The sequence below is a fragment of the Benincasa hispida genome, chromosome 3 (assembly GCF_027475165.1).
Source record: "Benincasa hispida cultivar pf3 chromosome 3, pf3_genome.v1.1, whole genome shotgun sequence".
NCBI lineage: Eukaryota > Viridiplantae > Streptophyta > Magnoliopsida > Cucurbitales > Cucurbitaceae > Benincasa > Benincasa hispida.
This window is the reverse complement of record NC_143480.1, coordinates 20613450-20639332: the sequence shown is the minus strand read 5'-3', so window position 1 is coordinate 20639332 and position 25883 is coordinate 20613450. Positions and strand designations below refer to the sequence as shown.

The 25883-nt window shown below is 33.3% G+C and overlaps 4 protein-coding genes across 5 annotated transcripts; 1 reads left to right on the top strand and 3 right to left on the bottom strand.

Annotated features, from left to right (window-relative positions):
* The first annotated feature begins 1662 nt into the window (after positions 1-1662).
* On the top strand, positions 1663-4338 carry LOC120072599 (protein RER1A-like). 2 transcript variants are annotated; one of them, XM_039024996.2, is made up of 4 exons: positions 1732-2260; positions 3672-3852; positions 3952-4017; positions 4098-4338. In XM_039024996.2, exons 1-3 carry the CDS (start codon positions 1887-1889, stop codon positions 4006-4008), a joined length of 612 nt encoding a protein of 203 aa, XP_038880924.1. In that variant the 5' UTR covers positions 1732-1886; the 3' UTR covers positions 4009-4017; positions 4098-4338. The 2 variants fall into 2 exon arrangements, with proteins under 2 accessions (XP_038880923.1, XP_038880924.1); XM_039024995.2 differs by having other exon boundaries at positions 1663-2260; positions 3952-4338.
* Positions 4339-5292: 954 nt separating this feature from the next.
* LOC120072596 (UPF0481 protein At3g47200-like) lies at positions 5293-7475 on the bottom strand. Its single transcript, XM_039024993.2, has one exon. The coding sequence runs from the start codon at positions 7061-7063 to the stop codon at positions 5468-5470; it is 1596 nt and encodes a 531-aa protein (XP_038880921.2). The 5' UTR covers positions 7064-7475; the 3' UTR covers positions 5293-5467.
* An 80-nt stretch (positions 7476-7555) lies between these two features.
* Positions 7556-11401, bottom strand: LOC120072598 (cysteine proteinase mucunain-like). Its single transcript, XM_039024994.2, has 4 exons — positions 10815-11401; positions 8402-8637; positions 8179-8319; positions 7556-8089 (listed from the first exon to the last, which is right to left on the bottom strand). The coding sequence occupies exons 1-4, from the start codon at positions 11248-11250 to the stop codon at positions 7802-7804; spliced, it is 1101 nt and encodes a 366-aa protein (XP_038880922.1). The 5' UTR covers positions 11251-11401; the 3' UTR covers positions 7556-7801.
* A 3717-nt stretch (positions 11402-15118) lies between these two features.
* Positions 15119-20685, bottom strand: LOC120073343 (beta-1,4-xylosyltransferase IRX14). The gene is made up of 3 exons (XM_039026128.2): positions 19396-20685; positions 18562-19101; positions 15119-15760 (listed from the first exon to the last, which is right to left on the bottom strand). The coding sequence occupies exons 1-3, from the start codon at positions 20136-20138 to the stop codon at positions 15523-15525; spliced, it is 1521 nt and encodes a 506-aa protein (XP_038882056.1). The 5' UTR covers positions 20139-20685; the 3' UTR covers positions 15119-15522.
* Positions 20686-25883: the final 5198 nt, after the last annotated feature.

Genomic DNA, 25883 nt, shown 5'->3' with positions numbered 1-25883 from the left:
TTTTTATGAATTTGTTTCATGCAATTTTGCATGGTTTTTTTTTTTATAAATTTGGGCTTTCAATTTGGATAAAAAAAAACTTTTTCTATTTTTGCCAAATTTAATTTTCAAAATTGGGCTGAAAAAAAAAACCCAACCCAAAATCAATCCATCTCCTATTTCCATCTCTTTCTCTCTCTCGATTTCTTCATCCATCAGGTCCCACAACCCGGTTCTGAGTCCAGAGTATAGTAGGTCAACTCTAGTGGTTGTCGGGTTCGTGTTCGGGCGAAGATAGAAGCGTTACGGGAGCTATAAAAGTTATATTATATCTCTTTTAATTTACAGTTTTTCCCTAAATTTGCATGCTATTTTCCTTGGAGTTAGAAGCAATTAGAGTGTAATTAAATCCTTATTCCATTGTGTATGTCTCGTGTTCCATCAGTTGTCTAATGATAATGTTGATGGTACTGTATTGGTAGACAATGGAATATCATCCTCTTCTCGACGAAGCTCATATGATTCCTTATATTGTCTGTCCACAGTCGTATCATTATAACTCACATTTTCAAACCCCATTCTAAAATTTTCGTCCTGATTCGATTTTAGCATTACAGATAACTGAAGTCTATTATTAAGCTCTTCCCAGAAACAAAAGAAGCGAACATCATCATCGTTCCTTATGTATTATGGAGGGACTTCGTATTCAAACTTATATTTAACTTTCATTATAAGATCAAACTCTAAAGAACTGACATTTGTAACCCTGTAAATGTGTGATTTCGTTCTTCATACTTCAATGTAACAGACACAATGATTCTTGTCAGCTCACCCTCAATATACGAACCTTTATTCTCATCTCAATCACCTCCATATCGAATAAGTAGACACTTTTCTATCATCCTACAAAGCAAGAGAACATTTGTCGTTAAGTTGTACAAGCAATTGAATTGTATTCTCGCTCTCCCCTACTCTCATTTTCTCTCTTAATCTCGCTCTCTCTGTTAATCTGGCTTCTCTCTTAATCTCGCTCTCTCTCTTACTCTTGCTCTCTCTCACTCTCGTTCTATCTCTTACTCTCTCCCCCCCAATACAAAATTTCGTAATTCTTAATTCCTACCTTTCCAGAAATAACACAACAAAAATAATGAAACAGACACCTAAATAATGAAACACCGTTCTAGAAAAGTCTTGTCTTGGAAATCCCCGTTCGAAAAATCTTCATTCAACAAAATACCGTCGAAAACCAGGGAAGCAATCATCGTTGAAATGGAGTTTAGAGTTTAAAGAAATTACCATTGTATAATGTTTAGATATTATTGATTTGAGGCTTCAGTCTTGAAAATTGTCAAATCATTCGTATACTGACGAGAAATCACATCAAACCAGGAAATTTAAAGCAAGAGCGAGAGTGTTTGATCAGACAAAAGCGAGACTTATAATGTGAAGCACTTGTAGGGGAATTTACATAATCTGGTATGACGATGATGTCAGCAGAGGGTCAATTGACATTAATTTAAAAAATGGTCATTTGACATTTTAGGCTAAAAAATGGGTCATCCGTTCAAATTTTCCAAAATTTTGATGTGCAAGTTGCAAAGCCGGTGTCAAGGATCGGTTTGATTGAACCGAGAGTATAATCGAGAGAGACTACAAGAGGGGAAAAAAAGAAAAAAAAAAAAAAAAAAGGAAAGGAAATAAAAAGAAAAAGATAAAAGAGAAGAAGGTCGAGGGGAATGAGCCAATGAGGGCGAGAAGAATGGCTAGTTCGCCAATCCTACATTGGCAAATGGGAGAAGGTAGATAATTACAGATGGTCAAACATAGACATAGGAAGGGGAAAATTCAAAGGAAATCTTAAGTATATAAATTGCGCGACGACGCTTTGCCGATACTTGTGGGTCCTAATGGAAGGTGTAGCGGCTGGCGTTGGTCTCGGCGCCGCAGAAGATGTTTCTTCTACCACTCTCTTTTCTCGGTTGAGCCATGCCGTTTCCCGCCGGTATCAGCACCTTCTTGATAGGTGTACCCCATACATCTTCTACCGTTGGATCGCCTGCTTTTTCATCGCCTCTATCTATGTCCTTCGGGTTTACCTCATCGAAGGATTCTACATCGTCTCTTACGGTCTCGGTATTTACATCCTCAATCTTCTCATCGGCTTTCTCTCCCCTCAAGTGGATCCTGAAATCCTGGATCTCAATGAAGGCCCTGCGCTTCCTGTCAGGGAATCCGACGAGTTCCGCCCTTTCGTTCGTAGGCTTCCGGAGTTCAAATTCTGGTGCGTCCAGGTTTCCCTTCCCATTTTCAATTTCAGCCATCGCGATGTCTTTGGATTGAATACTTTCTGATATATATGTGAACCATACGATCAGGAATTGGTTGTGTAATTATGAACTGTCGGGGTTTGCTTAAGCTGTAGGATATGGGTAATTGTTGGATTGGAGTCACAAGCTTGTATGTTAATAATTGGGGTAGGAATTCTTTTGACTTTTTACCCATAGGATGTGGATTTGATTAGGTTTGGTGCTCGGATCTCTAGATGAATTTCGCGTTTAGTATTTCATATGTTTGCTAAGTTTGATCTCATTTAGTTTTGAGCCTGACCTTTTTTTCAGAATCTGACTTGTTGAACGAGATTAAAGTTACAGGGGCTTAGTCAGAAGTCGGTGGATATTCGTATATTTATAATTTTATATGAACTTGGTATATGTTAAAGGGTTGCGCTTTCCGCTTCGGGTGCTAGACTCCTAGCTAGTTTTTTTACCTGTGCCATTGTCCATTAAGAGAACCTTTTGCTGCTCCCTCAACCCTTCGCCCAAGAAGTTATTCGATCAATATGGCTGTCACTTGTACGTCATTGGATTTAAGAGGAAAATTATAAATATTTGTATCCCAGTTGTAAGGTTGAGAACCATATTGAGTAATTTCTCTGCCATCTACAATTTGGAAAAAAACCAAAAATAAAGAAAAAAACATTGGTTATATTCCTTGTAACTTCAACCGAGCTGGTTGATACTCATGGTAAGCACCTAAAAAGTTCTGACCTATGAAGATGTATGATGTTTCATATAAAATATATTATTTTAATTATTGAGTATCTTAGCTTCATGATAGAACCTCGGGATTTTGTTGTTTCTTTTCACAATGTTTCTAATTGTTTGCAGTTTTCTTAACTTTGTTCTTAGCCTTCATCTTCCACATTTATACAATTTCCAGTAGCATTGCAGCTATTTGATAGGATCGTTCTTTAAGCTGTTAAACCTTGAATTTTATCCCCCAAAACAAAGATACACGGAAGAAAGTTTCCCATAATGCAATATCAGCAAATCATCTGTTTATTTGCATACTGATGGCATGTATTTAGTAAGCCTTGGTTCTACTTCTAATACAACTAAATGCCTAATCTACTCAACGTTCTTCATAAAAAAGGATATACACCATCAAATTTAATGAAATGGATAGAAGATTCCATAGACTTGATTGGACTTTATCCTTAATATGAAACTGTTTTCAGGTCCCTTTGTTATAATGGTGCATGGGATTTTTTTAATATGTATCTAATGGTTATCAGGGACCACAGTGTAGTTGCCTTGTCCAATAATTTTTCTTGTTTAAGCTTGTAGATCAAAATAGCCATTGAGAAAAAAATGCTAACATTTGGTAATGTTTCCTTCCTTTCCTCTTTGAAGGTACTCCATCACAAAAGCCTTCTGTATTGCTTTTCTGATGACATTCTTCAATGCATTTGATGTACCTGTATTTTGGCCTATCCTTTTATTTTACTGGGTGGTGCTGTTCACTCTCACCATGCGGAGGCAGATATCGCACATGATCAAATATAAATATGTTCCGTTCTCCTTTGGTAAACAGGTAAATTTCTATTCAGAGTCTTTGTGTTTGCTCAGTTTTCTTAGTCTTCCACCCATCATGTCCATGCAACAAACTAACAATTTTCTCTACTTCTGATAGCGATATGATGGAAAGGTTGCTGCTCCAAGTGACACCAAGAGCCTTCTGAAGGATTGAACTCTTCGGGTAGATTAATAATAGTAATCATTCCTGTCAAGTAGGAGAACTGGTAAACTCTATTTATGCTGCTGTATTCTTGTTCACAGTTAGTTCGACATGAGGAGAAGGCGGTAAGAGATAATTGTAATGGAGATAAGTTAGGCTGATCATCTGTTGGTTCTTCATTTCCCTGATCTTTGTACTTCTTTGGATGTTCCTACGGAAGTTTCAGGAAGATAGTATGGGTCTGAATTGTCCCCTTCTCTCCATGACAGATATTTTTCAGTTGTAAAGATGGAAAATTGCTATAATCATCTGTAGGAAAAGCTAATTTAAAACCATCCAAAATCCTTTTGAGCTTGTTGCACGCGAAAAGCTGTCTCTGAAGAAGAAAGAAAAAGGGAAAATGATCAAGGCAGGTTTTGTTGACAAATAATTAATTTCAGATTTATCATAAAGATTTTTTGCATTTCTTTTTAGTACATCAAATGGGGGTATGGGAATTTGAACCTTAATTTCAAATAAGGTAATACATGGCAATTGCACTTTGACAATAATTTTTGCAAGAGCTTGCTACATCTCTCTCCTTTTTAAGTTCAATAAATTATGATAGTAACTATAGAATAAGAGTAATTATATCATAATTAGGCACTATTCATTAGTACTTCACATTGTTAATGTCGTTGGAACCAATTGATAATTGAACGTGTTTAGTGGCTCAATACCGAACTTTAGTGTTGCAACCCTCTAGGCTTCTTATTTCCATAAGCTTTGATCTTTGCTTAGAATTTTATGACTACAATAACGGGTGTTTCGCTTTAAAGCAGAATGCCCTCTTACTGATACACTTATGTATCTCACAGCTTCAGTAGATCGATTAGCTCAGTTGATCTTTGGCGCACAAGTGCCTGATCAGTAAGTAATTATGCACTCTTTCAATGGTGGTTGCTTCTAGGCAAATCTCATGGTAGTCTCTGCAATCCTTGCTCCTTTATTACTTGGGGGCTTTAGAAGTTGTTTCTCTTTCAACGACGAAGCTTATCTCATTGATTTTCACCACTGTTATTTTGACTGTACCAAAGTCAACGGCTTTGGATAATATCCTCAATACAATACAAAAATTTATAAACAAGCTTACACAAAGAACTGAAAATATGATGGCAAATATAGAATAGCCGCCTAAGAAAGTGAATCTAGAATTTATGCCATTAGTTTAATTAGGTTTGACCATAAGAAAGACACCAGAAAAGTCATCTCATCTGGGGATTGTGCCACTGAAAATTTGAAGGCAACTCCATGATCAACATAATCAAAATGAAAACTTTCGTATTACAAATCCAATAACACAGTTCCATCAACAATTTGAACTTTTCAAGAAACTGGAAAACTGATCCCAAAAAGAATAGAGAGAAGAAGAAACAATCGTAAAACAGAAGCTTTTTATGAGATAGAGAGAGGGTAGGTTCTGAGTGGTGAGTCAATTTGGGGGCTTGTAATAAGCATAAACTCCATAGAAGGCTTGTGCAAAAGTAAGCAACAGAAGAACTACTGCTGCAACCAAAGAGATAATGGCCCATGGATTGCTGAAATAATTGTGTTTCAAAGTTGCTCTCCAAGCATTCCATCTATGGTTGTAGTAGCGATTGACATCCTCAGATAATTGGGAAAGATAGCTATTATTGATATCATAAACTACCTCTTGACAAAGACGATTGAAGAGCTCTGTAACTTCCTCATCACTACCAAGCCAATGCTCTATTATTCCGCAATAATGGAGGTAAGCAACATCTTCATGAGAATCGATTAGATTATCCATGAAAACCACATAAGAGGTTATATCGTTGCTGCAATCAAGATGACATTGTTCAAACGCTATTAGATTCAGAAACAATGACCTAGTTCCATCGTGAATCAATAGCCGTGGAATTTCCATAACCCCATTGTTGAAATTTATGTCCCAAAATCGATCTGTTTTCTTCTTCCGGAATCTAATCCCTGCTTCTTTCAGCTCTTTCACACAATGAATCAGTTGCTGCCTTCGTTTATCGGCAACCCGATTCGCATGAGATCGCCGTTTCATCCACACTTTCGGAGCTAATTTCGGGCCTGACCGAAGGAGACTTCGCCGGAAAACGTCGAGGCAATGAAGTCCGTCTTGATAACCTAGCGGGTCAAAGGCCGTTGCGTTTCCGAGAGAGGATTCTAATTTGTTTAAGCTACTTTTGGTTAAGGGTTCATCGTTTGGGGTTAATGGATCGAAGAATCTGAGTGCCAATTCGGCTACGAGTCCCTTCTGGTAGTGGTCACCCAGCTGAAGCCCTAGCAGCCGATCCAATACAAACAGAGGGAGCTGATTTTCAAGCATTATCATATCCCTCTGGATCGAATGCATTGAACCGCGCATTGCGAAGATTGGATCATTTCGAGGATACCCAAGTTGTTTGAATCCTTCTGCAGCTCCTCTGAAGAGTTCAAGCACAAAGCAACCATCCAACACCATCATTTCCACAAATTCATTGCTGCTAAAACTGAATGGTCCTTCATAACAATTACGGGCTCTTTCTTCAAGTTCTTTCATGGCGTCCAGATAAAGCTTTATGTCCTGCTTCGTTCTCTCAAGGATGTGGTAAAGTGACCGCCATTTATGGCGTTCCATTTGCCGGAGCCGACGCTTTCCATGGTGGTAAGGTCCTAAAGAGACAATCTGAGGAACAACAGCTTTGTCTTCTCCATCTTTCAGGTAGTGAGGGACCTTGTAAATGCAGAGCTTTGCCCATGAACTCTCTACTTCATCTTGATGAGCTTGGTTAAGCTTTTCCTTGATGGTGATAACCCATTCTGACTCGGGTGATTCAGGGTCTTCTTCAAGCTTTTGATCTTCATCTTCTATTATAACATGATGGGATTCTGATTGAATCTGTTTTAGTTCCTGGAGCTGGGGTTCTGATTTTCCAAGAGAATCAACAGAGTTAGCTGAAAGTGAGTTTCTGGGAAGTCCAGATTCTACCGTTTCTCTGAGCTTAAGGGTGATCAGGTACCAGCTTAATAACTCTTTATTGAACACAGCCACCATTTTTGTGCACAGACTGAAATTGTTAGACTTTGACTTGCTTTTGAAGAACTCTTATCCCCCAGAAACGAAAACACTGTACTTCAAACAAAGACAACTAGGACGTAATAATTAATGAGAGGAGGGAAATATCCAAATCATTGATGCTTTAAGTTTCCAATAGACGTGAAGCAAAGGTGTAGTGTAGATCATCAAAAACCAAATGGACCCATTTACATGGAAGGTTTATCTTGGATGTTTGGTGTGAATGTGATTTCATTGAAAAATCAAATTTCTATTCTTTAATTCCAATTCTGTTTTCCCTTGTGGATTTTTAACAGAAGTGCACGATTCTCCTTCCCTCTCTCTCCTCTTACCTTTGTAAATTGTATTATAATATCATTCATATGGAGAAGATGAAATTTTCCTGGAATTCAATTATTAAATATTGCGCCATCTTGCCACTCCACAGTTGACCCCAATGATGGCATCAGGTAGAAGCAATGGGCTAAATCATGAGAGGAAACTTGCTTCATTATCATAATTATTTTTGTGATAACACAAAAAGACAACTCCCATCTTAAATGCCACAAATATCATTAAACTGTTGAGGAACATTAATATTGAACCGAATCATTTACAAGAAGCACAATTTCTAAGTATAACAATAGGCTAAACTTCAGACCAACAGGAATTGAAACATCCAAGACATAATCAACTCCCATGAAACTAGAGGTAACACATGTCTCACAATCTCTCCGTTCAAGCAATGTTGATCTTGTTCTTCTCCCCAGCAGTTTCCAAACTTAAGTAGTATGATTTTGTTGGCTTCTTGTCATTCTTAACAGGATAAGATGCCTGCATTGCGATCCCACACTTACCATTGGTAGTATGCTTTACATTGCGCTCTAGCTTGAAGTAGCCATCCTCACCCCATCCTGTGCCCCATGAGTTCCTTACAAGCCAATAATCAACTCCGTTCTCTGTGCCGTATCCAACGGCGACGACGCCGTGGTCGAGAGCTGAGCCACATTTACCAGTGAATACACCCTGAAAAGTTGAATCACATATAATCAATAACAATGTATGGATTGAAGTGGACAGTTTGAAAAGGGTGTGAGCAGGGGAAGTTTGCTCACCGACTGGTAGAGTTGCAAAGCCAAGCCACTAGCTTCAATGGCCACGCTGACTGGCTGATGAGCAACGGCCTTCTTCAATGCTTCCTCATCATTGGCAGGGACATCCTCGTACCCGTCAATGCTAACGACCTTGGCATTTTTCTGAGAGAGAGATGCTGGGAATCAAAATCTGGCCAAATAAATAAAAGAGATGAGTGGAAAACGGAAGCAGAAATAATCTGACCCTGGTGGGATCGCATTGACCATCGAAGCCCTCATAAGGGTAATCTTCTTCAGTGTCCAAGCCGCCGTTGTCAATGATGAACTGGAAGGCATAGTCCATAAGGCCTCCATTGCAGCCTGAATTGTACTTTTTGTCACAGCTAACAAGTTCTTGTTCAGAGAGAGAGATGAGTTCTCCGGTGACGATCTGATTTATGCCTTCCACAGCTGCTATGGTTGAGAATGCCCAGCAGCTCCCTGTTTCCCCCAACAACACAAACATTTCACATTAGTTGGGTTCACTTGTTTCCAACAATAATGCGCTGTCGCACAACATTTAACACATGCTAAAATCTCCCCCACCTAATTTTTTTTATAATCGTCCAATTTAATTTATGTTCTTACATTTTTAGTGCAACAAATTCTTGTGTACGTCCACTGTCGGTTGTATAGATTGGTTTGATTTGTTAAAGAAAAACAAATAAGGAAGTTGCCCGGGTATTGTTAATTTGTTTGATCCAACATTCTTAGATTTAATTCCATTTTTTAACTAAATAATCCGACGTGCTCTTATACTATAGAAGATAAATATGAAATTTTTTCTCAAAATCAATTACCAATAATAGTACATATATTTTTAAAAGACATCTTATTATAAATTAGCTTACTATTTAACTTAAGTAATTAATTTGAGTTTTTCTAAGAGGAGATTTATCTTTTCCACTTTTAAATAATTAACCTTTTTTTAATTGGATTTTTATCAAACAAGAAAGCTCACTACTTTGCATCAGAAATCCAAAACCATCCTTCCTCCTTTTCTTGATCGTTGAGTATTATTTTTAAGAAAATAATTTTTCTTGTTTACTATATATAATGAAGGAGCATGGAATAGGCTGTGCCTATACAAATAAAGGACATAAAGATTATATTGAACTTTGAGAACACTTCAAAATGGATAGTATAAACTTTGTATCGATTGAGCTATATTCATATAGTTCACATTTTAAGACAATTTAATTATGTTTGTTAAGTCCTATATTTAATCAAAAGAATTGATCAGATGATTGAATCTTCAATATGTGTACTCATATGCACGAATAGTATGGACTCAAGCCCCCTCAACTTTATGCTCTGTATAGCTAGAAAACACGTTTACCAGACCCAAGTTTGAATTCTATTCCTTTGATTTATTTTTCAAATATCAATGACTTTATTAATCCAATGGTAAACGTGTCTAGCCCCTTAGACCCAAATTTGAATTCTATTCCTTTTATTTATTTTTCAAACTTTTCTTCCTTTAACAAAACCTTCTATTTTTGGAAAAGAACAATAATTACACACTAATCCATGCCAAAATACAGTTGTAAATAAAGAATGAAGTAATTGCAAATAAAGAAGGAAATAATCTAGAGTCAACTTCTTTAAATTACTTTTTTTTTTGTTTTTTTTCCAATAAAACTTCAACTCCAATAAATCTACAGTTTTTTTAATTTCTTCTTCAATTTCTTCTCTAGTTTGGAAGCTAAGTTTTTAATTTATTTTTCTTCTTTTTAAGTTTGTTGTTTTATTTATATGCATTTGGTTTTCATGTTTCATATCATTCTTATTTTTTTGTTTCAGTTTTTTATTTTATACTTATTTTATTAATTTTTAAAATAAGTTATAGATCTTAAGTAAAGATTTTAAACTTTTGTTGGGTCATTTAAGTTATTATATTATTGTTATTGTTTAAGTTATGATACTATTGTTATGTTATCAATTTTTTCTTGATTTATTATCATTACATTATTATAGATTTAATTTGAAATTTAAACTGAAAAACATTTTGAAAGAAAATCAACAAAATCGTAGAAGAAAAGTAATAATAGTGATGTAAGAAAGTAAATATATGAATTCTTAGAAAAGTACTCACTTCTAAATTATTTTTACTAAATTATAAAATCTCATCAACAAAACTTCTAGATGCTTATATTCGATATATTTTGAAATAAAAATACTTGAAGATGTGAAGTCAAAATCTTGTTTCAAGTTATAAATTTTAATACCTCAATCCGTTATGGCTATATTGAAGTTGGTGGGTGAGCATATGTATAAAAGAAAAACTCTAGATGTGTATTTGGAACTATAACTATTCTAAAACTATAATAACCACTTCTTATAATTACAGTTAACATTATATCAAAATAATCATTTACTATCGTATTTATTATTTGTTATTGTTTTTGCTAGTTTAATTTCATATTTTTTTATTATTATTTAATATAGTATCTACTATTTTCTTCTCGAACCAAATCTACACTTCAAATTCATATTATTATAACTCAAATAAAAATAATCTATACCCAAGATACAAACTATTACAATGACTATAGTAACCAACTCCATTCCTAAACGTCCAAAAATTCTCAAGAGCAGTTGGTATTTAAAAAACTCACCGCAACTTCCTTGATTTTTGACTGGAGCAACGGCGCCTCTGGCCCTCCAATCGAAAGATTCCGGCAACCGATCGCGGTTGTTGACGGCATATCGGCGGCTGGCGGTCTTGGCCTTCATGACTCGTCGAGCAGGGGGAGACCTGGTCCCCAAATACAGAGCCCGATACTCGTCGTTGGTCAAATCGGCGAACATATTCAATCCAACCTTATACGTCCGATTCTCGGAGTTATGATCATCGATAAATTTCAGATTCTCTTTGAAGATCTGAAACCTCTTCTCCCGTTCCTCGATTCCGTTGTAGGCCTTGCCGTGCTTCGCCAGCCACAGGTCGTAAATTTCTCTAACCTCACGGTCGCTCCGGGGGCTGAGGGCGGAGGAGGAAATGGAAAGGAAGAAGAATGAGAGGAGGGCGAGCAAAGTGGTGGCTGAGGCCATGGGGAAGGTTGCTTCAAGAACAGGGAAGATTGTTCGATTCCGAGTTATGAAGAAAGTGAGGAAGTGGCTATGGGTATTTATAGCCTGAAGGAGCTCAAAAGTGAGGGAAAAATTTTTCCCACTGATATGGGTTTAGTTTAATTAATTATAATAATAAGGGTAATTGAGCTTAATGATGTGTCAGAAAAATAAATTATTTAATTCTTCACCAAAAGTTACTTTTTTTTTTTTTTTTTCCTGTTGTGTGAAAATGATGTTTTGATTTTACAGAAATCCGTAAATTATATTTTTGTTGAAAGTAAATTATATTATTATTATTATTAAAATATTCTGATGCATCTACTCAGTATCAATTACAAATTGTAATGGGACAAAATTTTCATTTTTTTTCTCTGTGATAAATTCAATATTCAAGTATTACTTTTATATTATCATATCTTGTCTCTCAAATATTTTAATTTTTTTCAATGACTACTTTGAATAATTTTCGATTCTTGTTAACAGTTCAAGTTTTCAAACCAATATGGGGTGGGAATTAACAAGGAAGGTTGTAGCTTTAACTTTTAATTCATTATTTACCCACAATTTCCTGTCAAAATAAGACTTTAACATATTCCTACAAACACCGTTTTTTATTAAAGAAAAAAAAAAGGAAATTAGAAAAATCATTGGCACTTGCCGGTGACTGTCTGTTTGTTTCGAGAGATGAAGTGGGAATATTTTTAGTTTTATAGAATCAGACTATGGAATAGTTAAAAACAGAAAGTGATTGAAAATAACTAAGGAAAAATAATTATATTCTTTGTGTTTCTAATGGCATGGAATCTCTTATAAGGACATCATTGGAGGAAATATATGAAAATATAAATTAGAAAGTAATGGTAAAGTTATACAAATTTATACAAAAAAATAAATAAATAAAAGGTTTATATTGTCAATATTTTGATATAAATAATCTTAGATGAAGATTCAACCTCTATTCTCAAAAGAGGAATTGTGTGGCAGTTACAATTAAGCTAAACTCATTTTAATATAATGGTAACTTTTTAATTTTTGTTTTTTCATTAGTCAATTTTTAACGTAATCCGTACTTACCAAAAAAAAAAAAAAGGTAAAACCTAATTAGTATACTAATTTACTATACATATATAGCAACTCTACAAATTCACTAATCATAAAGTTTCAAAATTAGATTAGTAAGATTTACAAAATTAGCAAACTCCTCCCTATCCCAAATATTGTAAATAATAAATATATTTGAAAAAAAAAGGTTCGGTGAAAATGGGAGATCACATGAGAAAACATTATGAAAATGCAGAAGTGAGGAAGGCAAGTGGGAGTAATGGGGTGATGAGTCAGGGCTGAAAGGGTTTGTGTAAGTCCATGCCTAACAAAGTGACAACTTCCATTAATAATGGAACTTCAAGTGGAAGTTTAACTTATAGGGCATTGTCAATGTCACCCCCTTCCCTTCTTCATATTCTTAATGCCCAAGTTCCAATTATTCATGCATTTCTTTTTATCCTTTCCACTACTATCTTTTTCTCCTTTTTATTTTCTTTTTATGTTTGGTTAATTAGCTTATAAAGTTTCTAAACATTCTTAACATTGTGATTTTGGGTTTAATAACTACTTCTTGAAAGTTAAAACATCTTATTTGATATAAATTTCAATTTTATATTATATTTAATTTTGAAAATTTTTTAATATTATAAGGGACCTATTTAATATAAAATTAAAACTTCAAAAATTTATTAAACATTTTTAAAGTTCAGACTTTTTAAACTAGGTTACAAAATATAGAAACTATAGAGATTGAGTAGAGTTTATAAACCTATTTTTATTATTATTAAAGAAAGAGGAAGTTATTAATTAGTTTTTTTAGTAAATATCAATTTATACCCTTAAACTTTGTGGATGGTATTAATTTAAACCTTAAATTAAAAGTTGTCTCAATTTAAACACTGAATATCTTGGTAGTATCAATTTAAATCCTAAACTTTTATAAGTATATCAATTTAAACTCTACACTTTCATAAGTATATCAATTTAAATCTTAAACTTTCATAAGTATATCCAAATAAAACATAATATGACACATTTATGAAGCTTTTGGATTTTAATAGTTATACTTATAAATGTTCAAGATTTAAGATGATACAATTATTAGTTTGAGTTTAAATTGATATAATTATTAAAATTCATGATTTAAATGGATCTAATTGTTAGTTCATAATTTAAATTGATATTTATCAATATATAATTAAAAATAAGAGATTTATTTTGAAAGTTAAAAAAAAAAAATTTGAGATTTTTCATAGAATTTCCCAAAATGAAAAGAGATTCCAAACTCCAAGTTGATGTAGATTTTGGTAGTTAAAGAAATAAGAAATAATAAATAATGCAACCAAAGCGATTGAGGGAGAGAGTGTGGAAGAATGTGCCAACAGTCACTCATATTACTGTCATTTCCCATACACGAGGAGCTCACATCACTGCTCCCCTCCTCTACTTCCCTTTTTTTTTATTATCTACTTCTAAATCTCTTCCTTCCACCGTTTTACTATTATTATTTTAATACAACAATAAAATATTTTTTAATCCAAAAAATTATTCGTCTCACCATATAATGCACCAGTTACATTATTTGAGGACAAAAAATTGATTCCACACTCACAATCATAGTTGAAAAAAAATTAATATATGCTAAGTTCGAAGGGAAAGACGAGAAAAATGAAAATAGATGAAAAAGTAAAACTTGGAATAAAAGTAAACAATTTAAAATTCAAACTTAAAGGATGAGGGCTAGGACTTTAAAAGTTCGATATTTTGAAAAACAATGGGGGAAAAAAAGGAAATGAAAGGGAGGATTTTGGGGGCTCCTATTCCCAAGAAGCTGAGAAAGGAAGGGGCAGGGAACCCACCATTCTTTGAACCAAAGGAAAAATAAACACTAAATAAAGTATAAATCGGCGTCTTGTCTTGGGAAACACAAATTTCAGCCTTCTTCTGGATCATCTTCTCTTCTCTCTTCAATATTATTCATTCTCTCTCTTAAAATCTTTTTTTTTTCTTTAGTTATATGATGATATTCCCAGTAAATATTTAATGTGCACTCGTCAATTATTACAATATATATTTTTTTTAAATTTTATATTTCAAGTTGAAGTTTGATGAATATAGAAGGTTATCCGGTTACATTCATTAATGAGCTATATCTATTGATTTATTGTATTAAAGTGTCTGTGTTGGTCTATAATGAACTTATGGACTATTATGGTCATATTCAAGAAATTGAAAACAATGGAGACAATGACTGCTTTTCTTAAATATCACTCAATTAAATAACAATCCATGCATATTAATAGGGAATGTTCGCTTTCCCCAAAGAAGTTGTCTGTGGTAAGGTATAACTATAAAGTTTGGATTAAGAGATTGAAATGGAAATATGTTTAAGTCCTCATTAAATATCTCTGTTTTGTTTGATTAATGATCAAATAACAATTGTACATACTACTTTCTTTCAGCATTTTGACATATTATTTATATGATTTTTTATTTTTAATTAATTGGTCTCACACAATTCTCTGCCCTATAATGATTTCTTATGGTATAACTGAAAGCTTGCACTATTAAACCTAATATTAGAGGTTTGATTTCACACTCCACATGTCATAAAAAAATGTTTTTTTTTTTTTTTTTTTCACAACAACCAGCGCAAGAAGGTAACCATAATATATTAGATATTTTCCTAATAAAAATCGATAAATATTGACCAACAAGTATGCGAATTTCAACTTTCCATAAGAATTAAGTTCCAAAGTGGGAGAGGTATGTTAAGCCTAATGTCAAATTAAGATTGGAAGAGTTATCAGCAACTTTTCTTTGTTTATGATTATGTAGGCAAAAGAACTCACAACTCCTATTGAGAGCATCACGTATAAAATTTTCAAAGATATTGAATACAAGCTTTCCTGCAGTAGCAGGTTGAAATTCTCTTCTCATGACATAAGAACATCAATCACCCCATAAAGAGAGAAGAAAAAAATAATAAAAATTTTAAAAGAAGAAAATTGTAACCGAGTCTGAAAATCAAAACTGAATTCTTTGTATACATGGGCTTGTTATATATGAAACCTGCCTGTCCTGATTGATATTTCCCTTGAAACCATGAGCTTTCTATCTGCCAAAAAAAGCATTTCTTCCCTGAATTCTTATCATCTAATCTTTAAACACAAGAAAGATCATGGACGTGTTACGGGCTGATTCTTTTCAGTTGTCTGAATGTCTTGCTGAGGTTTGAGCATCGACCACTTTCGGTTCGTGCCGCTTTCTCTTGCTTCGAGAACTTCTTCTTGATCTCGATGAATGAGTCTTTGCAGGAAGCTTAGATGTTTCCTCATGGTTGCCTGTCTGAGCTTTTTCATTAGTAGATAATTCGGGAGGAACATCTGGCCATGGTGTTCGTTTTGCAGGTACAGTAATCTCCAAAGGAGGGTCAATTAACCACCTGTATGAAATAGAATTGGAAGCATTAAGTGAATATAAAAGCTAACATCCAATATTGAGGGTAAATGAAGGTTGTCTACGGAGGATCCAACATCCCAGTGAAATGGCCAACAACGCTGTTAACTCAAGAATCCAAGTAAAAAGAAAATCCATGTGAAGAAGATATCATAGTCAAATCTGCAAATGCAGACAAAGAAACAAAGAAACAAAGGGGAAATATTATAGTGAAGATGGATGTCTCTTTCAGGTTATAGTGAAAATGAAGATGAAACAAGGTAGATCAATGCGGATTAGTCTACCAAACAGCAAGGGATCACCACATTTCAAAGTCAAAGCGCATACAGACAGAACGATCACTTTATGCTGACACCTTTTTGTAGGAACAGAGCGAAGAAACTATCCATAGGTCATTTAGGTAGCAGGGTGAGCATCCAAGTTATCAGAACATCAGGGGAAGCTCGGAAGCAAGTCTGAATATCTCACAGGGACGTAGTCCAAGAATGGCTAATGAAAATTTTGAATTGCAAACCGAACGTCAAATCCCTGTGACCCTTGCTTCCTCGAGATTAAAGACTGCTCAACTAGATTGTGAATTGGGATCCATATGAGCTCTGGAGTCTCCTAGAAATAAGAGGATTCTTGTACTATAATTTTGTAAATGAAATTTGACAGAAAGATGAGCAAAAATATGAAGGGACTTGCTAAATTACTAAAAGACCACAGAAGCCGAAAATATTGTAAAACTATCTTGTTTTGGTGATAGTGACGCCCTACCATGACTCGGATTGAGTAAAAAACATATTTATGGAAAATTTAATTGTATTCTGGATAATTAGGGATCAAATTTCTAAAGGAAAATGAATGACACAAGTGAAGAAACATGTCCAAGGAAATGTTTTATCAGATTTGAGATGTTTGGAGATACCTTCCCCAGTCGAATCAAGCATTTGGTGAAAAACTTAAATTTTAGATCTTACATTGTTTCACATACATCACCTTTACCGTTTGCCATTTAAAGGGAGGAAGTCTTGGAGCTATGAGTCAATGATAAGAAACTATTCTATCTGTTGGGGGGAAAAGCCAATCGAGAATTTGTGGGTTGAGGCAAAGCCTCTCCGGAATTAGAGAGGTGGGTCGGTTATAGATTGTTCTAAGAGGAGGTGTATAGAAAAAGACGCATAAATGGCGAAAGAGAAAATGTGCAAAAACAAATGGGAGAAAATGCAATCAGGTCACCAGAATCTGGCCATCAAGATGAGCAACCCTTCTTGGAAAAGATAAAGACAAGATTAAGAAAGCGGTTATGGTTTTTGTCCTGGATTCTTATAGGTGTTCAGAACGGTCGTCAAAACTCAAAAGTGGAAAGAGAATGGGCATAATAGGAAGAAAATATTTACTAGGCAAGAAGAATTTCTAGGTGAGTGATGGTGATTCTAATCTTACCAACATTTGAGCGTAATATGTTAAATGGACAAACATGTATGAATATGAACTCAATCTATCATAGATTTACAAGAGGAGCCTGTAGTAGTTCTTGTCTTCAATAGAACGATAAAAAATCTAAAAGATTATCCATGGTTTCCACCAACACTTAGGGTCATCTCGGACCTGGAGGTAATGATAACTTAGAAATGAGGATAGCCGTACCTATGCCTAAGAGAAACACGGAAATAATAGATTGACAAAGAAATTTTATCCACAACAAGAATAATTTCAATTGAAAAATGGTATGTGCAAAAGTTTACTAAATAATATAAAGATCAAAATAAATCTACTGAACGTAAATATGGTGACTAAATAATCTTATATTCTGTAACAGAATTACATAAAATTATGAACAGGTAAAATTGTATACTATTTTAAATAAAAAGAATCTTATATTTGACAAAAATTCACATAATAATAGTGATGTTTTCAAATATAAGAAAATGAGTCATCTAATTTACAAATATAGTAAAATGTCACTGTCTATCTTGCTATATTTGAAAATATTTCCAACAGTTTTACCATTTAAAAAATAATTACCTATAATAATATGAACATATGAAAAATATATATCCCGTTAAATTTGTTAAATAAATGGTATACAAAATTGTCAAAAGTAATTTATGTAAATTTAATTTTGGAAATTAGTATAAGAAAATGAAATGCAAAAATGGCGGAACTTTTCTGCCTATAATAAGACCAATATGTGTTTGGATGCAGATGGAAGTGATCAGCTAAGATGATCAGGCAAGAAATATAGCATATAGTATCATTAACAATTGCATCAAACAAAAAGCACAGATCAACCGCCTACCACCTCCTATTGGCTCCAATATTCAAGTGAAGTGGCCTTCTAAGGATCATTAAATATTCATGTAAGTTGGCCATTTATGTATCGCAAGCACCCCAACAATAGTAATTTTCATAGCAACATGCAGAAGCTAAAGTAGAGATACAGCATAGACAAGACATCAAAGCTAGATAAAAGTGCATTTGAAAAACATGAACCATGTCTTGACCAATCAAAATGTGAAAACCACTTGAGATGTTAAATCATGATCAAGTACAGGTGAACAGGACATCCTTGGAAGCTAGAGACATTAAATTAAAGGATCATCAGATCGGACATTACCAACCTCTACATTAAAATAGGTGTTTGTAATGTTATTCAGATTTCAATACACAATCGAAACAAATTGACCCAAAAATCGCATTTTGTTTAATTTCAGGTTTAGTGGTATATCTAACGGATTGATGAATTTCATATATGTAAATTTGTAATAGTGAGGAAGGCATCAAATAAAAGAAGTTACTAACCCATGAGGAAATTTGCTATCAAAACGAGCTTCAACTCTGAGCCACCAGAGCAAAACTTGGCGGCCACAACTTCCAAGCGGCTCAACCATCGATGTATCCTTCAAAAGAAATAGTGGACTCTCTAAAGCATCATCCCCAACCTCCAATGTATCAAACTCATTGACCCATTCTGGCTTATCTTCTGCATCTTTCCATAGTAACTTGGAATTCAATACAAACCCACACCACTCAAGCTTCCTCGGAAGAACTGATGTCTTGTCACCAATGAATTTAGCACTCTTTCCGGCGTATGGAAGCGCATTGAAGGTGTGCCAACCAACCAACTTATTGGAAGAATTGCAAGCAGGACCCTGAGCAGGAATTGGTGGGTTCTCCAACTCCTCTGATGATTCATCTTGTTTATCGGACTGAACAATAATTCCGACAGACAGAGCACCAAACCACTTCACATTCTGGATCTCATCAAAGAACTCCATACTGTGCATATTACTGTCATCCATGAATATCACGATTCCATCCAGCATCATTTTGCTCACAATTCTGCATCATTTCATACCTACAGAATCAAATTCATATTCTAAAAGTAACCTAAAATGTTCAGTCATATTAAGAGAAAATGGGGGCTAAGGATTATAATATCATCATCATACACAATCTTTTGATCTTTTCACCTTTTTGGCCCTGCAATTAATAGCTTACTAACTAAATCATATACAGTCAAATTGTACTCGAGCACTCAGCTTTGTTTAGAAAGAAACAGGATTGTCTAACTAACTTCTAAATTCTTCAAAAAAGAAGCAAATAACGGACAAAGGACAGGCATGGAGAAATAACCTCAAGCCATGGAGCCTCATCTGAGCCTCCATTCGATGCCTACCCTCCCAAGAAGTTGGCATCCGCTGATTGAACCCAACGTGGATAGTCTCCAGCCCAGACTTGGCAAGAACTGAAGCAGTCTCGTTGGTGATTCCACCGGCTTCAACCACGATCCAAACAAGCTCGTAAGGCACCAACATCAGCGAGTGCATAACACCAGTCATGTGGAGCGCCTGGAAAGTCCGCACATAAGTTGGCGTTATAGCAATTATCTTTCGAGGATTCTTGACCCCGAATTGACGCCTCTGTTCTCTCTGTACCGTCTCAATAATCTGGTGAGCCTTCATGACTTCAGTAGGGTTTGGATGCGGCCACGGCCGGATTCGGATCCCATGCCTCCCCACAACCACACGGCTACTCGAAGTGGAAATGGTCGTAGACGCCGTCTTATTCACCGGAATTTCAAGATTTACAGTCGGATTTGACAGCGAAGTAGAGTGAATGTTCAGGTCAGTGGCGGATCGAAAAGGAGTCAAGTAAAGGTTAGTGGTGGTGGAAGTAGAGAAGAAAAGGAAAAACACAAGACGAGAGAAGCGAAATCCAAGTACAAGACTGATAAGGCAACAAAGTCCATGAAGAATCAGCCAGAAAATCCCCGCCGGCGACTTGATTGGACTATCCGCCGACGAATCCAACGGCGATCCTCTGAAGCTATTAGCCCGACGGGCAGCATAAGTCTGCTGCAATGCAGAAAGCTTCATATTCTGGGTTTGCCCCCACTAACCCTGGCCTTCAGTCCAGCAGAAGGGGATGATGGGTTGGGTCAGAAGAATTGGACAAATCGCCGAAAAGGGGATATTTCAGAAGTTGCTTTAAAGCTGAGATTGGATTTGGCTTGTAAAGATAGCAAGAGAATGGGAATGGAAGAAGGAGCTTAAGGGGTTGATTAGAGAAGAATTGCTTTGAGTTTAAGAATGAAAAGGTCGGGTAATGTCTTTGTCTGAGTCTTGGTTTGGCGCACGCACACACACGCTGTGAAGAAGGCGATATTAAGCCAAAATGAAAGGGAAGGGCCCCAGATGCTCGACGAAATGCCTGAAAGAGACAGTAATAGAGGAAAAAAGGAATAGAATAGATCAGTTAGAAAATGAGATGAAATTAAATAGAGAAACAGTTGGGATTTGAAGGGGGCAGCTTCAAACGCAAGCCAAAAGCATCCATGGCATTGGCCGCAGTTGGTTTGGTTGACGCTGGATAAACAACAACAGTAGAAGAAGAAAGTAGAATTCAACGCTTAGCTTCCAACCACAACCAGTGGTTGACAGATTCAGACCTCTTTTCCTCATATATGATCATCATTCAATTTGATACAACAAATATAAATTCTCTTTTTACCTTCTAAGCAATCAAATTGGTGAGACTCAACAATTGAACTCTGACCTTTTCCTTCTTCCTACCTTCAACAAATTTCCACCCATCAAATGATTGCCTAACCATGCACAAATCCTCCATGTAAATCCTACCGTTTTCTTCTTTTCAAATTCTTTTACTAACCTTACAATTCTTCTCCTTTCATTCTGTTACTAATTAATAATTACGCATTAAGGAGCGAATATAAACTGCACAACTAAAAAATTTAACTTTATAACTTTATATCTTATCTTATTAACTAAAAAATACACAAGGAATGATCTGCCCTCATTATTCTATTTCTGTATCGACAGCTTGATAGTAGAGATTATACTAAACATATGGTTTGAAAAATAAAAGTAAATAAATGTATTTTGAGCTATTTAATTTTAATGAACTATTTGGATAATTAGTTTTGACCAACCTTATATATGAAATCATAATAAGTGGCAAAAAAAGTTACCATGTTTCAGATTTTGTTATATGAAAAAAAAAATACCTTTTTTTTTAAGAATACAAGAAATAACTACTTCTTCTATTGTTTATAGCAAAAAGTATATCATTAATATAAAAGTTTAAATTTTATAAAATATTTTGTTGTGTGACGGATGTGTTATTGTTGAGATAATTCTATTTATCGTAAAACCTATGTATTTATCTTTAAATGAATTATAAGTTGAGTAGATAATTTCACGAAAAAAGTACCATATTTTTTACTTCAAATAATTGTTCTTTGTTTCTAAAGAAATGAATTATTTTTCAAATTTAGTTTCTAAATAACTAAATTATTGATAAGTTTGGTTTGTATGATTTAGAAGTTAACCAGTCAAACTAATTTATTTCGCTCTATGACAATTTGATTACTGTTCAAGTTAAAACAATAAAAATACGCTATTGAAAACTTTGCTATCAAACCATACACATAATATTTATGGAATTCTATTATAAGGAGTTGAGAGCTATAGGAGTAAATAATAAGGTCGAACTAAATAAATATGGAGAAAATAGTAATAAAAAAGGTTGTTACAATAAATATTCCAAAACTTTTCTTATCGTTTTAGAATTACCCATATACTTTCGAAAGTTGTAATATTATCTCTCAACTTTCATAAATATTTCAAAACTATCCTTTATAAATTCTTTAGAATTTCAATTGGGACTTAAAACTGTGTGGAGATGACCTAAAACAATGTGGTGATTCAAATTTTCGTTGTATGTCACCTATTACACCATTTCACATCTCAATTTCGTTCAAATTCTAACGAATTTCTACTCCAAGGATATTTTTGAAATGTTTATGAAAGTTCAAGGATAATATTGTCACTTTTAGAAATATTAGTCAAGAAACACATGCAATACACGTGAATCTTGTAGTTTTAATTAAACATGGTAAAAAATAGTAGGTTTTAGCATGGGACAAATAAATATTATATAATTTCATTTTGATTCCCATAAACTATATCTTTTGTAAAGTAAAACATCAAACCATTTTTTTTTCATTTACGAAATTCTAATTTTGACATTTATGTAAAATATTTGTTGTTCGAAAAAACTATATTTTATTTTTTTAAATGATGAATATTTTTTCTTATCTTATTAAAAAAAATGTTTGTTTGCTCTTTAAAGTGTTTTTTTTATTATTATTTTATATGACTTGAGAGGACAATAACAATTTTCAATATAAGTTATAAATCTCATTAACACAATATACCTAGAAGTTAATAAAACTATTAGTTATATTCTATTTTGAAAGTTTAAAGAAAAAAGAAAGAGCTCATTTTACATAATAGTCTTAATAACGAAATTCCAAGAAAATGTGGAAGATGAATAATTAGTTTACTTTTAAAATTAAGATTGAAATTAAAACTAAGAAGATTAAATCCATTTATACCAATTATGTCCCTAATTTTTTCAACTATATGTATATCTCTTTGTTCACTTATCTTCTCAAATACTAATTAATTGTCTTTTTAAATCTCGTCTCTCTTCACACTAATTCAACATATGGAAAACAATATGTTAATCAATTGATTGAACGTGCTAGTTTCTATTGAATAATTTGTTAAACATTAATGATTTTTTTTTTTATGTATATGTACTTTTTGAGGCATTAGAGCGAAAATTTTAGGATGACATACACCTGAGGACTAACATATATTTGCAATGAAATACAAAATAGAAACCTTAAGATTATTAGTATTAAAAAAATAAAAAGAAACGAACAGTATAAAAATCTAGAGATTTTGTAATATAACTACTTATGAATATCAAATATTTAAATAAAAATATCAAAAATTAATCTTAAAAAAATCAAATCCAAAAATATCACAATATTCAAATTAGATTAGTTGATCGAATCCATGAAGATTACGCAATCAACTGAAAAGAAAATGAATAAAAAAAATAGCAAACATTGCTTTCCCAAATAACACAAACACAAACAGATAACACCACGACAAGCAAAAATCGACTAACATAAATATTATAAGCATAACCAGAAACCATAGTGTTTCAAGTAACTACAACTTTCATGCGCATTTTATCAAAAATACTTTGGCATCAAATCTACAAAAATCCCGCATTCAAACAAATTCTTAATGCATTGCAATATTTAGATCTGTTGATAAAATCTGCCAAGATTATGTAATCTACTAAAAAAGAAAGAAAAAAAAAGAACAATTATTTTAAAAAATGAAAACTAGCAAAGATTGCTTTGAAAATGGAGTTTTGTTATAATTAAATTGAGAGTTGATTACTAGAGTTCTTGGATATATAAAGTTTAATGAGTATTCTTTTACGTTATGAGAATTTAGTCACGATTATTGTTGACGGTCTAAAATTTAAATATGCTCTCTTTGTGATTGTGAAGAGTCACCGTAAAATTGTGGGAGTTATAAATATATTGAATCTCATGAACAATCATCCAAAAGCGAGGAAATGGTGAAAGCTAATAAAAGAAGTGTTAATTAACCACCAAATCTAGAAGAGGGTATCATAGTCATTTGAGGTTTTTTTGTTTTTTTGTTTTTTTTTTAAGAGGTATTGTAATTAAAGTGTGGGGTGGGCAAATCGAACTCAAGCATGAGGTTGATAGTATGAACATTATGCCAATTGAGGATAAATTGGAGAGGTAAATGTGGAATGATGTTGTGGACCCACAAGGATTATAATGATTATTTAAAAAAAAACAACCAAAAAAGGGAATTTGCAAAAATTACAAGCAAACAACCATAGATCATGTTGCTGATATTTGAAGCAATTTCTTAAAAATGAGGAGACTTGGGGAATTTTGATCAATGTGAAAGTCCCAAAATCACAAACATACCTATACTAAAAAGTTCCCAAAATAAAAGAAATGTTTTGGTGAAACCATTACATCAGTTCTGAAATTGCCTTTTGTTTCCTTTGAAGTGAGGCAACCAATGTCCATGCAATTTATTATGCATTTATAACCTTTTACCTCTCTTTCTCATGTTTTTTAGAGTTAAAAAAGAACAAAAAGAAGAAATAAATCAAGCCAAACAATCATTGTTTCCTAGCCAAATGGTGAGGAACTTTTTTCTTCTCATGGTGTGCACAACAATTTCTTAGCCAGATTGATTACTAATTTTTCATGTGAGATTATAACATTTATATTACCTTCTTTGATGTTCTTGATATCTTCCATTTTCAAATTCATTGTCATATAAATTATATATCTTCGCCTATATCAGTATAGTTTAATAGTTAAATATTTTATTAGATAAATATGAAGATTCATCTCAAAACCAAATTGGTAATATATGAAGTAACTCATTTATGTTTTAAAAACTATGAGATTCCTCAACATGTTTCTTTATAAGATGGTGCTTCTTTTCAGTCCAGTGCTTTTGGATTATTTATTTATTTATTTTTACTTAATATTCATTTAAGTTTCATGGGGTTGAATTTATATTAGATAATATGATGTTTAGTTGTCCATGTGGAACTAATCAGATAAGAATTAGTGTGAAAGTTAACTATTTAATTAAAACATTTCAATTGTAATGGTTTGAATTAGTTGATTTTTTTTATTAAAAAAATCAAATGGATAAAAATTCCCTCCTAGAAATCAGATCCCGCAAGTTTTCCAGAGAAAATCGCAGATCTTTAGGTAGCTTGGGTTTAAGAAAACCGTGTATTGGAGTGCATGTTTTGGAAGTCTAGGTTTAAGATTGTGTTTGGAGTTTAGGCTTAAGTGGTCTGGGAATGATCTGATATTTAGTTTGTGGAATATTTTCTTGTATTTAATCACCCGTCAAATTTTAGATTTGTTTAAATTTGTCGTCTTATTATTTCATAAACTAAAAATTTAGATGAATATTTTAAAAAAAAAAAAATTGAAATAGAGATTTTGACAAAAATTATAACTTTATTTAATCTATTGTTTTAATAATTTGATATTTTAATCTTACTAGAATTTGAAATAAAATTTCATAGACTTTTGTCACTTTAACTAATCTGAAAATGATCCATTTTTTTTAACCATAATTAGCTGACTTAAAATTGAAATAAACTAGTATTTTAATATTAAATTCAATGATTGAAAAACTATATTTTTTTTCCTTAAAAATTACATTTGAGGAATAAAAAATCATAAATTTTAAGTTTTATTTGTATTTGGTCACTAAGTTGTTTTTAAATATTTTAAATCTATACGTTTAGAAAATGATTTTAAGTTTTGAGCTATTAAATTAACTAAAAAAAAAAAATGTTATTAAATTAAATTAGAGCTTTCAAACATATATAGTTCTACACATATAACCTAAATAAATATAACTATACAACTCTAGTCTATTGACACGTTTGGAATGACTTAAAAAAATAAATATCTCTCAAAATGGAATCTATTCCAAACATGATCACGGTGTCACCGAAAGTGATGTCCAGAGGTTGGCCGACGTACTTTCTAGATTAAATTAGAAGGAAAAAAAAATGGAGTAACCTATGGATTTGAATAGTATTTACTATTCAAACTCATGGGAAAAGGATAGGCTTTCTAAATCCATGTCCCAAACAAGGGTTGGGCTTAGGGTGCCTAATCCACCCAATTTCAAACCTTGAAACAAACACCCCTA

What these genes read in the sequence shown, in the direction of transcription:
- LOC120072599 (XM_039024995.2), top strand. Translation starts at nt 1,887, where the DNA reads ATGGAAGGTGTAGCGGCTGGCGTTGGTCTCGGCGCCGCAGAAGATGTT. An exon ending in CTTCCGGAGTTCAAATTCTG is followed by an intron (nt 2,261 to 3,671) that starts GTGCGTCCAGGT and finishes TCCTCTTTGAAG; the next exon opens with GTACTCCATCACAAAAGCCT. An exon ending in CGTTCTCCTTTGGTAAACAG is followed by an intron (nt 3,853 to 3,951) that starts GTAAATTTCTAT and finishes TACTTCTGATAG; the next exon opens with CGATATGATGGAAAGGTTGC.
- LOC120072596 (XM_039024993.2), bottom strand. Translation starts at nt 7,063, where the DNA reads ATGGTGGCTGTGTTCAATAAAGAGTTATTAAGCTGGTACCTGATCACC.
- LOC120072598 (XM_039024994.2), bottom strand. Translation starts at nt 11,250, where the DNA reads ATGGCCTCAGCCACCACTTTGCTCGCCCTCCTCTCATTCTTCTTCCTT. An exon ending in CAAAAATCAAGGAAGTTGCG is followed by an intron (nt 8,638 to 10,814) that starts GTGAGTTTTTTA and finishes TGGGGGAAACAG; the next exon opens with GGAGCTGCTGGGCATTCTCA. An exon ending in CTTTGCAACTCTACCAGTCG is followed by an intron (nt 8,090 to 8,178) that starts GTGAGCAAACTT and finishes TCAACTTTTCAG; the next exon opens with GGTGTATTCACTGGTAAATG.
- LOC120073343 (XM_039026128.2), bottom strand. Translation starts at nt 20,138, where the DNA reads ATGAAGCTTTCTGCATTGCAGCAGACTTATGCTGCCCGTCGGGCTAAT. An exon ending in ATGAGGCTCCATGGCTTGAG is followed by an intron (nt 19,102 to 19,395) that starts GTTATTTCTCCA and finishes GAAATGATGCAG; the next exon opens with AATTGTGAGCAAAATGATGC. An exon ending in GATAGCAAATTTCCTCATGG is followed by an intron (nt 15,761 to 18,561) that starts GTTAGTAACTTC and finishes TATTTCATACAG; the next exon opens with GTGGTTAATTGACCCTCCTT.